Source organism: Vitis vinifera, chromosome 1 (genome assembly GCF_030704535.1).
Source record: "Vitis vinifera cultivar Pinot Noir 40024 chromosome 1, ASM3070453v1".
Lineage (NCBI taxonomy): Eukaryota > Viridiplantae > Streptophyta > Magnoliopsida > Vitales > Vitaceae > Vitis > Vitis vinifera.
The window spans coordinates 14,783,980-14,800,296 of record NC_081805.1 but is presented as its reverse complement, the minus strand read 5'-3'; the positions used below and the strand labels follow the sequence as shown (position 1 = coordinate 14,800,296).

General features: G+C 40.0%; 5 protein-coding genes across 5 annotated transcripts; 3 read left to right on the top strand and 2 right to left on the bottom strand.

Annotated features, from left to right (window-relative positions):
* Positions 1 to 6: 6 nt before the first annotated feature.
* LOC132253778 (hyphally regulated cell wall protein 1-like) lies at positions 7 to 1,481 on the bottom strand. Its single transcript, XM_059736803.1, has 3 exons — positions 972 to 1,481; positions 453 to 717; positions 7 to 263 (listed from the first exon to the last, which is right to left on the bottom strand). The coding sequence occupies exons 1-3, from the start codon at positions 1,479 to 1,481 to the stop codon at positions 7 to 9; spliced, it is 1,032 nt and encodes a 343-aa protein (XP_059592786.1).
* Positions 1,482 to 2,685: 1,204 nt separating this feature from the next.
* LOC132253777 (uncharacterized) lies at positions 2,686 to 5,202 on the bottom strand. The gene is made up of 5 exons (XM_059736797.1): positions 4,924 to 5,202; positions 4,858 to 4,862; positions 4,069 to 4,724; positions 3,440 to 3,906; positions 2,686 to 2,700 (listed from the first exon to the last, which is right to left on the bottom strand). The coding sequence occupies exons 1-5, from the start codon at positions 5,200 to 5,202 to the stop codon at positions 2,686 to 2,688; spliced, it is 1,422 nt and encodes a 473-aa protein (XP_059592780.1).
* A 52-nt stretch (positions 5,203 to 5,254) lies between these two features.
* Positions 5,255 to 6,517, top strand: LOC132253776 (uncharacterized). Its single transcript, XM_059736792.1, has 3 exons — positions 5,255 to 5,632; positions 5,698 to 6,417; positions 6,479 to 6,517. Exons 1-3 carry the CDS (start codon positions 5,255 to 5,257, stop codon positions 6,515 to 6,517), a joined length of 1,137 nt encoding a protein of 378 aa, XP_059592775.1.
* A 2,735-nt stretch (positions 6,518 to 9,252) lies between these two features.
* On the top strand, positions 9,253 to 10,161 carry LOC132253774 (uncharacterized). The gene has a single exon (XM_059736791.1). The coding sequence runs from the start codon at positions 9,253 to 9,255 to the stop codon at positions 10,159 to 10,161; it is 909 nt and encodes a 302-aa protein (XP_059592774.1).
* A 1,331-nt stretch (positions 10,162 to 11,492) lies between these two features.
* On the top strand, positions 11,493 to 12,656 carry LOC132253773 (uncharacterized). Its single transcript, XM_059736788.1, has 4 exons — positions 11,493 to 11,894; positions 11,982 to 12,158; positions 12,230 to 12,332; positions 12,436 to 12,656. The coding sequence occupies exons 1-4, from the start codon at positions 11,493 to 11,495 to the stop codon at positions 12,654 to 12,656; spliced, it is 903 nt and encodes a 300-aa protein (XP_059592771.1).
* The last annotated feature ends 3,661 nt before the right edge of the window (positions 12,657 to 16,317 follow it).

Genomic DNA, 16,317 nt, shown 5'->3' with positions numbered 1-16,317 from the left:
CCCTCATCATTCTATGACTGTTACCGATACAGTTACCATCACTATTACCGTAACCGTTACCGTTACTATCACTGTTACCGTTATTGTTACTGTGACCATCACCATCATCGTCACTGTTATTGTTACCGTCACTGCTACCGTTACCGTCATTGTCGTCGTTACCATCACCGTTATCACCACTGTTACCGTTACCATTACCGCCATTGTTATAGTTATCGTTTCAATTACCGTTACCGTCACCATTATCATCACCGTGAATGTGACTGTTGCATGACTCTGACCATTACAGTCACATTACCATTACAGTCACATTACCATCACCGTCACCATCACCATCACCATCACCATCACCATCACCGTTACCATCACTGATACCGTTACCATTACTCTCATCATTCTATGACTGTTATCGATACAGTGACCGTTACCGTCACCGTTATTGTCACTGTTACCGTTACCGTTACCGTGACCATCACCGTCATCGTCACTGTTATTGTTACCATTACTGTTACCTTGACCATCATTGTAATCGTCATTACTATCATTGTCACTGGTACCGTCGTTGTCGCCGTTACTGTCACCGTCACCGTTCTCATCACCATGACCGTTACCATTACCATTACCGTCATTGCTACAGTAATCATCACCATTTCCATTACAGTTATCGTTTTCATTACCGTTACCATCACCGTTACCGTAACTATGTACGTTATCGTACTGTTACCATTACCGTCACCGTTACAGTAATCATCACCATTACCATTACAGTTATCGTTTCAATCACAGTTACCATCATCGTCGCCGTTACCGTTATCATTACTGTCATCGTGACCATTATCATCACCTTTACCATCATTGTTACTGTGAATGTTACCATGATCGTGACCGTAACCATCATCAGTACCACAACCATCAACGTTACCTATCACTGTTACTGTTACCATTACTATTACCGTTACCGTAACTATTACCATCACCGTTACCATTATCATTATCGTGACCGTTACCATTTTCGTTATCGTGACAGTAAACTTTACTACAATCGTTACAGTAACAGTTACTGTAACCGTTATCATCACCATTACTCTTACTGTCACCGTTACCGTTACCATCTCCGTTTCCATCACCTTTACCATCTCCATTATTGTCACCGTAATAATTACCGTTACCGTTAATATTACCGTCACCATTATCGTGACCATTACCATTATCGTTAGAGTGATCGTCACCATTACCACTATCGTTATTGCTTCTACCACTGTCACCCTAGCCAAAATCGTCACTGTTACCATCACCACAAAAGTCACCATCACCATTACTGTTACTGTCACCATCACCATAACCGTCATTGTTACAATTACCATTACTCTCATCGTCATTGTTACCATCACCATAATCGTTAATGTCACTATTACTATCACGATTACGGTTATTGTCACCGTCACCGTGACCATTAGTATTATCCTTATGATAACCGTCATCGTTATTGTTACCATCACTGTCACCATTATTGCTACAGTTACCATCACTGATTCGTGCCCACTTGGTGTATCAACTGATTCATGTCTAGCTGGTGCTCCTTGATTGAGGAAGTAATCAACAAAATTTATAACCTATTACACCATGAACTAGGGTAGCAAAGACAAAGCTACTATAGCATAGTGGCTCTAGGATCGTTCACTAGGATGGGTTTTCATTTCACAAATGATATTAATTCAAAGTTGAATTGGTGCCTTTTCATTTCAAGGTTAGCTTTAAAAGAAAACATAAAGATGTTTGAATGAAAAAGGTTTGGTTTTAAACTAACCAAAAATAGTAACTGATTTTACTTGCAAAGAAAAATGTTTCTTGGAGTTTAGATCACTAGGCTCAAGTTCCTCATACAAAAAGGGAGTTCCGGTCACTTGTTTCTTTTCCTCGCATTAGAGAATTAACATATAGTTCCTTCTCCAACCGGTGTTGTACAGATGCTTCCCATTAATGGGTTCAAACACTAAATCCCTCTCACTGATGCATCTTGCAATGGCTCATACCTCTCACCTAGCACTTGCCATTCAAGGTGATCTTTAACCTTGGATTACCCGTCAAAAGCTCGCAAGAGATAACTAATGGATGTCTCCTTGGAATCCAAAAGCTTACCAAGTGTTGGCTATTCTAGAAAATCCTACCTTCAAACCACCTCCCAAAAGCTCGCAAGAGATAAACTAATGCATCTCCATGGACGGAGATCACTTGCCTTACCAAGTGTTGGCCCAGGTGATTTAAAGGCGTTTTAAGTTAACTAAAAACATAAAAACCATTAACGGGTCACACTTTCTCTTCATTAAAAACCAAAACAACAAAACTTCCAATTTTTCATTCGAAAACTTACCCAGCTTTCTTCACTCCAAGAGACGAAGAGCCTAGCCTCTCATCATCTGAGGAAAAATCCTTAGAGTTTGGTTGGCTAGAAAGAAAAATAACGAGAAAACCAAAAATATATATATGAAAAGCAGAGCAAGTGCTCTGTAAAATATATTCCTTCCTATTAAAAAAGGGTTCTCTCCTCCCCCTCTCGAGAACAAGCTCTCGAGAGCTATTTATATGAAAATTACAAAACAAAATATCTCAGGTTATTCACCCTTTTTCCAAACTTAATAACTAAGGAATCCTATAATTGGTGGGTTACAAGGAGAATTTGGGAATTTAGACATCAAAAATCTGAAGCAAAATGTCCAAAAGTGTAGGTCACAAATATCGGAAAACTTCAGGAGAAATTCCATTGCACTGTGCAAAATGGCTGCGAAATCATTTCGCAGCAAAAGGGTGATTTCGCAGCCGTGCAAAATTCTTCCTTCAGCTTGGAGTGATCGGTTTGCAATGGCTATAATCCTTTATTTCAACTCCGAATCGCACACTATTTGAAGCATTGGATTGTTGACTTCCTGAGCTTCGAAACGACATATAGCATGTATAAATTGGACTTCAAGAAGTACTCCAAAAGTGGCTGACATGACTGTCATAAAAAATGCTTCATGGCAGATTTCTCTTTACTTCCCCTCCTTGCATTCCGGATTTGCTTATGGCAAAGGACTTCAAAGCTTTAGTTCTTCATGTTTCTGAGCTTTCCATTGCTTTGACATGGATTCCAAATAACTCTCCTCAATCTCGGATTGCTTTGGTGATCAAAAAGCTATCAAAACACCAAAAATTAACACAATTTGATTAGAATTGATTGTAAAGGTCCTTAATATGTTAATTGGGTTAAAAAGCAATAACTACTCCTTAGTCAGACCATCCGTGGCTATTAATGTCACCCTTTTACTACTCAAAAGTGTTTAAAAGAGTTAATTACAAGCTATGAAATAACACTTTTTGAGTAGTAATCAATCACCATAACCATTATCGAGACCATTACCAAGAGTGTTATCATTACTATCACTATAAACGTTACCATTACCGTTATCGTCACAATAACCGTTAGCGTCACCATTCTGTTACTGTCATCGTGACCATCATCATGACCGCCACTATTATTGTCATCGTTAACGTCACTACGACCATCACCATCACTGTTAGCATCTCCATTACCGTGACCATGACAATTACCATCATTGTTACCATAACCATTACCGTTATCTTTACCATTATCATAACCGTTACTGTCATCCTTACAGTTATCGTCATCGTTACAGTTATCATTATCAACGACGTTATTGTCACCGTTATCGTGACTGTTACCGATACTGTTACCGTTATCATGACTGTTATTGATACTGTTACCGTTATCGTCACCATTATTGTTACCGTTATCGTAGCCATTAGTGTCACTATTACCGTCACCGTTTCCATCACCGTCACCGTTTCCATCACCGTCACCGTCACCGTAACCGTTACTGTCACCGTTAGCATCATCGTTACCGTGACCTTCAACGTAATCATCAATGTTACCATCATCAAGATCATTATCATCACCCTTTTTATTACAGTTACCATCATCGTCACTATTACCATTACTATCACTGTTATCGTTATCATCACTGTTGTTGTTACCGTCACCGTTACTGTTACCGTCATTGCTACCATTACCATCACCATTGTTGTTATTGTCACCATTATCGTCACTATTACTGTTATTGTTACCATTACCATCACTATTATTGTTACAGTTATCGTTACTGTTACCATTACTATCCCCGATATCGTTACTATTACCATTACCATTCCCATCACCGTCACCTTTACCATTACCGTTACCGTCACCATAACCGTTACCATCACTACTACCATCACCTTTATCATTGTAGTCACTATTACCACCACCATCACCGCCACCGTTATTATTACTTTCACAATCACCATTATCATTACCGTTACCGTCACCTTTATCAGTACCATTTCCGTCATCGTTACCATCTCCGTTACCATTACAATTATTGTTACTATTCTCGTCACCTTTACCGTGACCGTTACTGTTACCACTTTTACCGTTACCTTTACTGTTATGGATATTGTTACCATCATCGTTACCGTTACCACTACCATCATCGTAACCGTTACTGTTATCGTTACCGTGATCGTGACCGTTACCATGACCATTACCATAACTATCACCGTTACCATCACTGTTACCATAATTGTTACAATAATAGTAGTCATCACCGTTATCATCACCATTACCGTTATTGTTACCGCAACTATTACAATATTCGTAATCGTCACTATTATCGTCACCATTACCATTACTGTTACCGTCACCGTCACCATTACCATCACCGTTATCGTTACCATTACCATCACCATTATTGTTACTGTTACCGTCACCATCACCGCCATTGTTACCATTACCATCACCGTTACAGTAGCCATTACCATTACCGTCTCTATAACCATCATCGTTATTGTTACCGTTATTATTTTTATTATTGTTACCGTCACCGTTACCGTTACCGTTATCGTGATCGTTACTGTAACTGTTACCATCACTGTTATCGTTACCATCACCATTACCATTATCGTCATTGTTACCGTCATCGTTACCTTGACCGTCACCATTACCGTCATCGTTACCTTGGCCGTCATCATTACCGTAACCGTCAACGTTACCGTGATCGTGACCGTGACCGTCATAATTATCACCACCCTCACCGTCATCGTCACCGTTACTAGAACCGTTTCAGTCACTGTTACCAGAACCGTTTCAGTCACCGTTACCGTTACCATTATCATCACTGTTACCATTACTGTCACTGTTACCGTTACCGTTAGCATCACTATGACCATCACTATTACTATTACCGTTACCGTCACCATCACAGTCACCATTACTGTTACCGTCAATGTTACCGTTACTATCACCGCTATCGTCACCATTACTGTTACTATCACCATTACCTTAACTATTACTGTCAACATCACCATTATCGTTACCATTACTATCATCGTGATCATTACCAACATCGTTATTGTTACCGTTAGCACTACTATTACTGTCTTCGATACTGTTATCGCCACTGTTACTGTCCCCATCATGGTAACTGTTACTATCACCATCACCGTTACAATTACCATTATTGTCACCACCATCGTTATCGTATTCATAACAGTTAAAGTGACCATTACCATGACAGTTACCATTATTGTCATCGTTACTGTAATCGTTACCATTACCGTCACCGTAATCGTTACCGTCATCGTTATTGGTACCATTACTGTCAGAGTCACCATTACCGTCACTGTGACCATTATTGTGACTGTGATCATTACCGTCACATTACCATCACCGTCACTGTGACCATCATAGTCACCAATACCGTTACTGCCACCGTTACCGTTACTATCACCATTACTATCACTATTACCATCAACATCATCATTACCCTTACCATCACCGTTACCGTTACTATTACCGTTGTCGTCCGTAATACTGTTATCATGACCGTTACCATCATCGACACCGTTATCATTACCATCACTATTACAATCACCATTACCATTATCGTCTTTATAACCATCATCGTTACCGTTTCCGTTATTGTTTCTATTATTGTTACCGTCACTGTTACCGTTATCGTGATTGTTACTGTAACCATTACCATCATCGTTACCATTACCGTCATCTTTACCTTGACTGTCACCATTATCGTAACCGTCAACGTTATCGTGATCGTCATCGTGACCGTCACAATTATCACCACCCTCATCGTCACCGTTACCATCATCGTTACCATCACCGTATCAGTCATCGTGACCATGACCGTTACCGTCATCATCACCATTAGCGTTACCGTTACCATTACCGTTGCCATTACCATTACAATTACGGTCATCATTGCCATCATCATTACCGTTATTGTCACCATTACCATCACCGTCACCATTATCGTTACCGTTACTATTACTGTTATCGTTACTGTCACTGTGATTGTCACCGTTACCGTTACCATCACCATCACCATTATCGGTACCGTCACCATTACCGTTACCGTCAACGTTACAGTTACTATCACCGTTACCATTACTATCACCATTACCTTAACTATTACTGAAAACGTCACCCTTACCATTATCGTCACCGTGATCATTACCAACACTATTATCGTTATCGTTACCGTTACCACTGTTGTTACCTTCTTCAATATTGTTATTGTCACCGTTACCATGGTCGTTACCGTCACCGTCATCGTAACTGTTATTGTCACCGTCACCGTTACAATTACCATTATTATCCCCGTCATCGTTACCGTATTCATAACAGTTAAAGTGACCATTACCGTGACAGTTACCATTATCGTCACCGTCACCGTTACCCTCACTGTAACCGTTACCCTCACCGTTACTGGTACCATTACTATTAGAGTCACCATTACCGTCACCATAACCGTTACTATTATCATCACTTTTACCATTACCTTTATTGTTCCCATTATTTTTCCGTCACCATTACAGTTACTATTATCGTAACCATTACTGTTACCATTACCGTCATCGTTATTGTGACCGTTATCATGAATATGACCGTTTCCATCACCATTATTGTAACAGTCACTATTACCATTACCGTGATCGTTACCGTTATCATGACCATTTTCGTCACTGTTATCGTTACCGTTTCCATTACCATTACCGTTACCGTTTCCGTTACCATTAATGTTACCATCACCATTACCATGATCATTACCGTTACTCTCATCATTACTATGACTGTTACCGATACAGTGACTATTACCGTCACCATTACTGTGACCATCACCGTTACTGTTGCAGTCACCCTTACCTTTGCAGTTATCGTCACCGTTACCATCACCATTACCGTTATTATTTCTGTTATTGTTACCGTCACCGTTACCGTTACTCTTACCATTACCATTACTGTTATCATGATCGTTACCATAACCGTTACCATTACCGTCACCGTCACCATTACCATCACTGTTTCAATCACCGAAACCATCACCGTTACCATAATTGTTACTATTACTGTCATTGTTACCGTTATTGTCACCGTAACCAATACCGTCACCGTCACTATGACCATAATCGTTACTGTCCCTATTACCGTTACCGTAACCATCACTGTTACCGTCACTGATACCATTTTCATTACCGCTACTCTCATCCTTACTATGATTATTACCAATATAATGACCATTACCGTCACTATTATCGTTACAGTCATCGTCATCATCACCGTGACCATCACCGTTATTGATACCGTTACCGTTACCGTGACCATCACCGTAATTGCCATTACTGTCACCGTCACTGTCACCGTCGCAGTCACCGTTACCATCACCGTCGTCGTTACAGTCACCGTCGCCGCTACCATCACCGTCATTGTTACCGTCACCGTCACCATTACCATCACCGTCGTCGTTACCGTCACCGTCGCCGCTACCATCACCGTCATTGTTACCGTCACCGTTATCGTTACCATCACCGTCGCCGTTACCGTTCCCATTACCGTTATTGTTACCGTCACAGTAACCGTTACTATTACCGTTTCCATTATCATCACTATTATCATTATCGTTACCATTACCGCTATCATCATCGTTACCATAATCACACGTTATCATCACCATTACCATTACCGTGACCGTCCTTGTTACCATCACCATTACCCTCACCGTTACCTTTACCGTCATCGTTATCATTATCCACAACTTTATCGTTATTGTTACTATTACCATTACTATTACCGTCTTTGATACAGTTATCATCACTGTTACCGTGACTGTTACCATCACCGTCACTGTAATTGTTACCATAACCGTTACTGTCTCTGTGACCGTTACCGTCATTGTTACCGTCATCGTTATCGCTACTCTCGTCATTACTATGATTGTTACCGATACACTGACCATTATCGTGACCGTGACCGTTACCGTTCCAGTCATCGTCACTGTCACCGTCACCGTTATTGTTACGGTGACCATTACCATGACCATATTTGTAATTGCCATTATTGTCACGTTCACTGTTACCGTCACCATCGCCGTTACCGTCACCGTCACTGTCACCTTCAATGTCACTATTATCATCACTGTGACCATTATCGTTACTGTTACCATTATCGTCACCCTTACCGTCGTAGTAATTGTCATTGTTACCATTATCGTTACCGTCACTAGTATCGTTGCCGTAACTGTTACCTTTACCGTCACCGTTAGTGTTACTGTAATCGTGAATGATATCATCACCATTACCATTACCGTGACTGTCCTCATTACCATTACCATCAACGTTACTATCATCGTTACCATCACCATCACAGTTACCGTTACTATCACCGTTACTATCATCGTTACCGTTACTATCACCGTTACCATCACTATTACTATCAACGTCACCGTTACCGTTACCGTCACCGTTACCGTTACTGTCACCTTTACCGTTATCGTTACCATTATCATTACCAACACTATTATCGTTATTGTTATCGTTACCATTACTGTCACCATAACCATTACCATCACAGTTACTATGACCGTTATCGTGACCGTGACCGTTGCCATCGCCATTAACGTAACCGTCATTATTACCATTACAATCACCGTGACCGTTTTCGTCACCGTCATTGTGACCGTCACTGTTACCATCACCATTACAGTCATTAGTACCATTACCGTCACCGTTACTGTTACTATCACCGTTACCATCACCGTAACCGTTATCGTCACTGTTACCGTAATCATTACCGTCACCGTCATCGTCACCGTTTCCATTACTGTTACCATTTCCATTATTGTTACTATTACCATCATCGTTACTATGACCGTTACCATTACTGTTAGCATCACTGTTACTGTTACCTTTACCGTTACCGTTACTTTTATCATCATCATTGTTACCGTTACTGATACCATTATCGTCACTATTATTATCAATATCATCGTTAGTGTCACTGTTGCCATTATCATCACTGTTATCATTACCGTCATCATAATTGTGATCATTATCGTCACCATTATAGTTACCGTGATCGTGACCGTTATTGTTAAAGTTACCGTCACCGTCACCGTCACAATTATCGTTAGCATTACCGTTACCATCACCGTCACCGTCATAGTCACCATCATAGTCACCAATACCGTTAACGTCATTGTTACTGTTACTATCACTATTACCATCACTATTACAGTCAACGTCACCGTTATCGTTACCGTCACCATCACCGTTACCCTTACCATCACCTTTACAATTATCGTCACCGTTATCGTTATCGTTACAGCTACCATTACTATCTGTGATACCGTTATCATGATCGTTAACGTCACCGTCACTGTAACTATTACCATAATTGTTATCATCACTATCATCGTTAGCATTATCGTCACCATTACAGTCACCGTTAGTGTTACCGTCTCTATTACCATCACCGTTACCGTTATCGTGACTGTTACCGTAACCGTTACCATCACCATTACTGTCATCATTACCTTGACCGTGACTATCACTGTAACCGTTATCGTTACCATCACCGTGGTCACTGTTTCAATCATCGTGTTCGTTACCGTTACCATGACTATTACCATTACCATTACTGTTACTATTAACGTCATCGTTACAGTAATCATTACTGTTACCGTCATTGTCACCGTAACCAATATCGTCACCATGAATGTGACTATTACTGTGACTGTGATAATTACCGTCACATTACTAACACCGTCACCGTAACCATTACCATCACAGTCACCATCATTGTTATCATCACTAATACCGTTACCATTACTCTCATCATTCTATGATTGTTACGGATACAGTGACCGTTACCGTTACCATTACCGTGACCATCATCATAATCACCATTATTGTCACTGTCATCATTACCATCAGTGTTACCGTTACCATCACTATCGTCGTTACTGTCACCGTCACCATTATCATCACCGTGACCGCTACCGTTACAGTTACCATTACCATCACTGTTACTGTAATCATCACCGTTGTTGTTACAGTTATCGTTTTCTTTACCGTTATTATCACCGTTACCGTTACCGTTATAGTTACAGTTACAGTTACAGTCACTGTTATCTTTACCGTCACCGTTACCATTATCGTCACCGTTATTGTTAGCGTCACCATTACTGTTACTGTCACCGTGACCATCACCATGACTGCCATTGTTATCGTCATCGTTATCATCACCGTTACTATCACCATTAATGTCACTGTGACCATCACCATCACCGTTACCGTCACCATCACCGTCACCGTTACTGTCACCATTACCGTCACTATTATCGTGACTGTTACGGTTAGAGTTACTGTTACCATTACTGATATTGTTACCATTACTGTGACCGTTACCGTGATCGTGACCGTTACCATCACCATTACTGTAGCCATAACCATTACTGTTATTACCGTAACTGTTATAATAATCATAATCGTCACCGTTATCGTCACTATTATTGTTACTATTACTGTTAGTGTCACCATCACCATTACCATCACCGATCGTCACCGTTATCATTACCGTTACGGTTACCGTCACCGTCACCATCACCATCACCCTTACCTTTACTGTTACGGTCACCGTCACGGTTATTGTTACCGTTAAAGTTACAGTCACCCTAACCATTATCATAACCGTTACCGTTACCGTTACTTTTACCACCATCATTACCGTTACCGTTACTGTTTCTGTTATTGTTACCGTCACTGATACCATTACCATTACTGTTACCGTCACAGTAATAGTAACCGTCACTATTGCCATCATCATTACCATGACCATGACCGTTATCATTAGTGTCATCATCACCGTTACCGTTACCGTCACTATAACCGTTACCATCACCGTCATCGTCACCGTTACCGTCATTGTCACCATTACTGTCACCGTTTCTATTGTTGTTTTCATCACCGTTACCGTCATCATTATTGTTACCATTACCATTACTGTTACTGTTAAAGTTACCATTACCATTAATGTTACTGTTAAAGTTACCATTACCATTACTGTTACTGTTAAAGTTACTATTACCATTACCGTTATCCTTACTATGACTGTCACTGTCACTGATACCATTATTGTTACCATCACTATAACCGTTACCATAATTGTTATCGTAATCGTTACTATCACCATTACCATTACCATCATAGTTATCGTCACAATTATCGTCACCGTTATCATAACCGTGACCGTGACCGTTACCCTTACCATTATCGCTACCGTTATAGTGACTGACACCATTACCACTACTGTTACTATTTCTACCATCGTCACCCTAGCCTTTACTGTGACTATTACCATCACCGCTACAGTCACCGTCACTGTTACCGTTACTTTCTTCGTCATCGTAACCGTCACTGTTAGAATTACCATTACTCTCACCGTCATTCTTACCATTACCGTTAGTGTCATTGTTATTGTCATGGTTACTATTATTGTCACCGTCATCGTTATTGTTACCGTCACCATCACCATTATTGCTATCGTTACCGTTACCGTTACTGTCACCATAAGCATTACTGTGACCATTATCGAGAGTGTTACCATTACTGTCACTATAAACGTTATCGTTATTATTACCGTTATTGTAGCCATTAGTGTCACTATTACAGTCACCGTTAATGTCTTCGTTACCGTCACCATCACCGTCACCGTTATCGTTACTGGCAGTATTACCGTCACTGTCACTTTTACAATCACCGTCACATTTATTGTCATTATCACTGTTGCCATCACCGTTTCCGTCATCATTTTCATCATCATTACTGTTACCATTACCGTCAGAGTTACAGTGATCGTTACCATTATCGTTATTGTCACCGTCACTGTTACAATAACTGTTACTTTTACCGTTATCGTTACCATAACCGTTACCATAATCGTTATCGTAATCGTCATTGTTATAGTTACTGCTACTTTTACCGTTATCATCACCATTACCATTACCATTATCGTTACCGTCACCGTCACCATTATCATTATCATCACAGTTACCATTACCATCACCGCTACTTTTGCCGTAATCGTGAATGTTATCGTCACCATTACCGTTACCGTGATTGTCCTCATTATTGTTACCATCACCGTTACCGTCAGCGTTACCGCCATTGTTACTGTTACCGTTACCGTGACCGTTACTCTTACCATCATTGTGACCGTCACCGTTACCATCACTATTATCGTCACCATCACAGTCACCATTATCGTTTGATTCGTGCCCAATTGGTGTCTGAGTTGATTCGTGTCCAGCTGGTGCTCCTTGATTGAGGGAGTAATCAACAAAATTTATGACCTATTACACCATATACTAGGGTATCAAAGAAAAAGCTACTATAGCATAGTGGCTCTAGGATCGTTCACTGGGATAGGTTTTCACTTTGCAAATGATATTAATTCAAAGCTGAATTGGTGCCTTTTCATTTCAAGGTTAGCTTTAAAAGAAAACATAAAGATGTTTGAATGAAAAAGGTTTGGTTTTAAACTAATCAAAAATAGTAACTGATTTTACTTACAAAGAAAAGTTTTTCTTGGAGTTTCAAATCACTAGGCTCAGATTCCTCATACAAAAAGGGAGTTCCGGTCACTTGTTTCTTTTCCTCACATTAGAGAATTAACATATAGTTCCTTCTCCAACTGGTGTTGTATAGATGCTTCCCATTAATGGGTTCAAACACTAAATCCCTCTCACTGATGCACCTTGCAATGGCTCATGCCTCTCACTTAGCACATGCCATTCAAGATGATCTTTAACCTTGGATTACCTGTTAAAAGCTCACAAGAGATAACTAATGGATGTCTCCTTGGAGTCTAAAAGCTTACCAAGTGTTGGCTATTCTAGAAAATCCTACCTTCAAACCACCTACCAAAAGCTCGCAAGAGATAAACTAGTGCATCTCCATGGACGGAGATCACTTGCCTTACCAAGTGTTGGCTCAGGTGAATTAAAGGCGTTTTAAGTTAACTAAAAAGATAAAAACCATTAACGGGTCACACTTTCTCTTCATTAAAAACTAAAACAACAAAACTTCCAATTTATGTATTCAAAAACTTACTCGGTTACCTTAGCTCCAAGAGACGAAGAGCCTAGCCTCTTATCCTCTGAGGAAAAATCCTCAGAGTTTGGTTGGCTAGAAAGAAAAAGAACGAGAAAACAAAAATATATATGAAAAGCAGAGCAAGTGCTCTATAGATATATTTCTTACTTATACAAAAGGGTTCGTCGTCCTTTCTCCCTGAGAACAGGCTCCCGAGAGCTATTTATATGAAAATTACAATAATAATTATTACATGGATATTCACCATTTTTCCTAACTTAATAGCTAAGGAATCCTATAATTGGTGGCTTACAAGGAGAGTTTTGGGATTTAGACAACAAAAATCTGAAGAAAAATATCTCAATGTGTCGGTCGCAAATATCAGGAAGCACTAAGGACCATTTCACAGGTGAAAACGAGGTCTGCGAGATTTCGCAGACACACAAAAAGGGCTGCGAAATCACTTCGCAGCAAAAGGCTGATTTCGCAGCGCTGCGAAGTTGGCTTTCAGCTTGCAGTGTTTGGCTTCCAACGGCTATAACTCCTTCATTTCAGCTCCGAATTGTGCACCATTTAAAGCATTGAATTGTTGACTTCCTAAGCTTTGAAACGACATATAGCATGCATAAATTGGACTTCAGGAAGTGCTCCAAAAGTGGCTGACATTACTATCATAAAAAATGCTTCATGGCAGATTTCTCTTTGCTTCCCCTCCTTGCATTCCGGATTTGCTTATGGAAAAGGACCTCAAAGCTTTGGTTCTTCATGTTTCTGAGCTTTCCATTGCTTTGCCATGGATTCCAAATAACTCTCCTCAATCTCATATTGCTTTGGTGATCAAAAAGCTATCAAAACACCAAAACTTAACACAAATTGATTAGAATTGATTGCAAGGGTCCTTAACATGCCAATTGAGTTAAAAGGTAATAACTACTACTCAAAAGTGTTTAAAAGAGTTAATTACAAGCTATCAAATAGCACTTTTTGAGTAGTAATCACCGTTACTGTTACCGTTACTATCACCATTACCGTTACCGTCACTATTACTATCAACGTCTCCATTACCGTTACCGTCACCATTGTCATTACCAACACCGTTATCGTTATCATTATCGTTACCATTACTGCTATCGTATTCGATACTGTTATCGTGACCGTTACCGTTACCATCACCGTAACTATTAGCATAACTGTTACTATCACCGTCAATTACCATTATTGTCACCATCACCTTTACGATTATCATTATCATAACCATAATCGTTAAAGTGACCGTTACTGTGATAGTTACCATTATCTTCATTGTTACTGTAACCATTACCGTTACCGTCACCGTCACCCCACTATCACCGTTATTGTTACCGTTACAATCACAGTCACTATTACCGTTACCATCATCGTAACCATTACAGTAACCGTAACCATTACCGTCACTGTCACCTTTACTGTCACCATTACTGTTTCCATTATCGTTACTATTACCATCACTATTACCGTTACCATGATTTTTACAGCATCTAGAGGCTTGAGCTAATGACCTAGAGTCGATCATTTTAATCATAGCCTATAGCAACTCATAGCATCTAGAGCCTTGAGCTCAAGACCCAGAGTCGTTCATGACATCCACATCCTTAGATGTTCATAAAATCTAGAGGCTTGAGCTCATAACTTGAAGTCATTCATGTAAACCATAACCTAAAGTTGTTCATAACATTTAAAGCCTTGAGCTCACGATCTAGAGTGGCTCATGCCATTGACAACCCTGAGCTCTTCATAGCATCTAAAGCCTTGAGCTCATGACCTAGAGTCGCTCATGGGAACCATAACCCTAAAATGTTCATAGTATCTATAGCCTTGAGCTCACGACCCTGAGTCATTCATAGCTTTGAGATGCTCATAGTATCTATAGGCCTTAGCTCACAACCCTGAGTCATTGATATCATTCATAACACTGAGGTGTTCATAGCATTTAGAGCCCTAAGCTCATGACCTAAAGTCTTTTGTGTCATCAACAACCCTAAGCTGTTCACAGCATTTAAAGCTCGAAGCTCATGATCGAGAGTCGTTCACATCAACCAAAGCTAACAACTGTTCATAGTATCTAGAACCTTGAGCTCATGACCTAGAGTGGCTCATGTCATCCACAATCGTAAGTTGTTAATAACATCTAAAGTCCTTAACTCATGACCCAAAGTTATTCATGGGAGCCATAACCAAAAGTTGTTCATAACATCAAGAGCTCTTCACTCATGACCCAGAGTAGCCCATGTTATCCACAACCCATAGCAGTTCATAGCATCTAGGGCTCTAAACTCATAACCTAGAGTTATTCATGTCAAATATAGCTCAAACCTATTCATAGCATCTAAAGCCTCGATATCACAACCGAGAGTACCTGATGTCATCCACAACCTGGAGCTATTCATAGCATCTAGAGCCTTAAGCTCGCGACTCTGAGTAGTTAAAGTCATCCATGGTCCTAAGTTGTTCATAGTATCAAGAGCCTTAAGCTAACAACCCATAGTCTTTTATGTCATCGATAACACTAAGCTGGTAATAGCATCTAGAGCTTTGATTTCCTGATTAGGAGTTGTTCTTGTCAACCATAACTTAAATCTATTCACAACATCTATAGCTCTAAGCTCATGACTAAGAGTCGTTCTTGTGATCCATAGTCTTGAGCTCTTTATAAAATCATGAGCCTTGAACTCACGACACATAGTGTTTCATATCATCAAAAACCTACAATTGTTCATAGCATTTAAAGTCTTGATCTCAAGACCTAGAGTGGCTCATATCATCAGAAGCCTTGAGTTGTTCATAGCATCTAAACCCTTG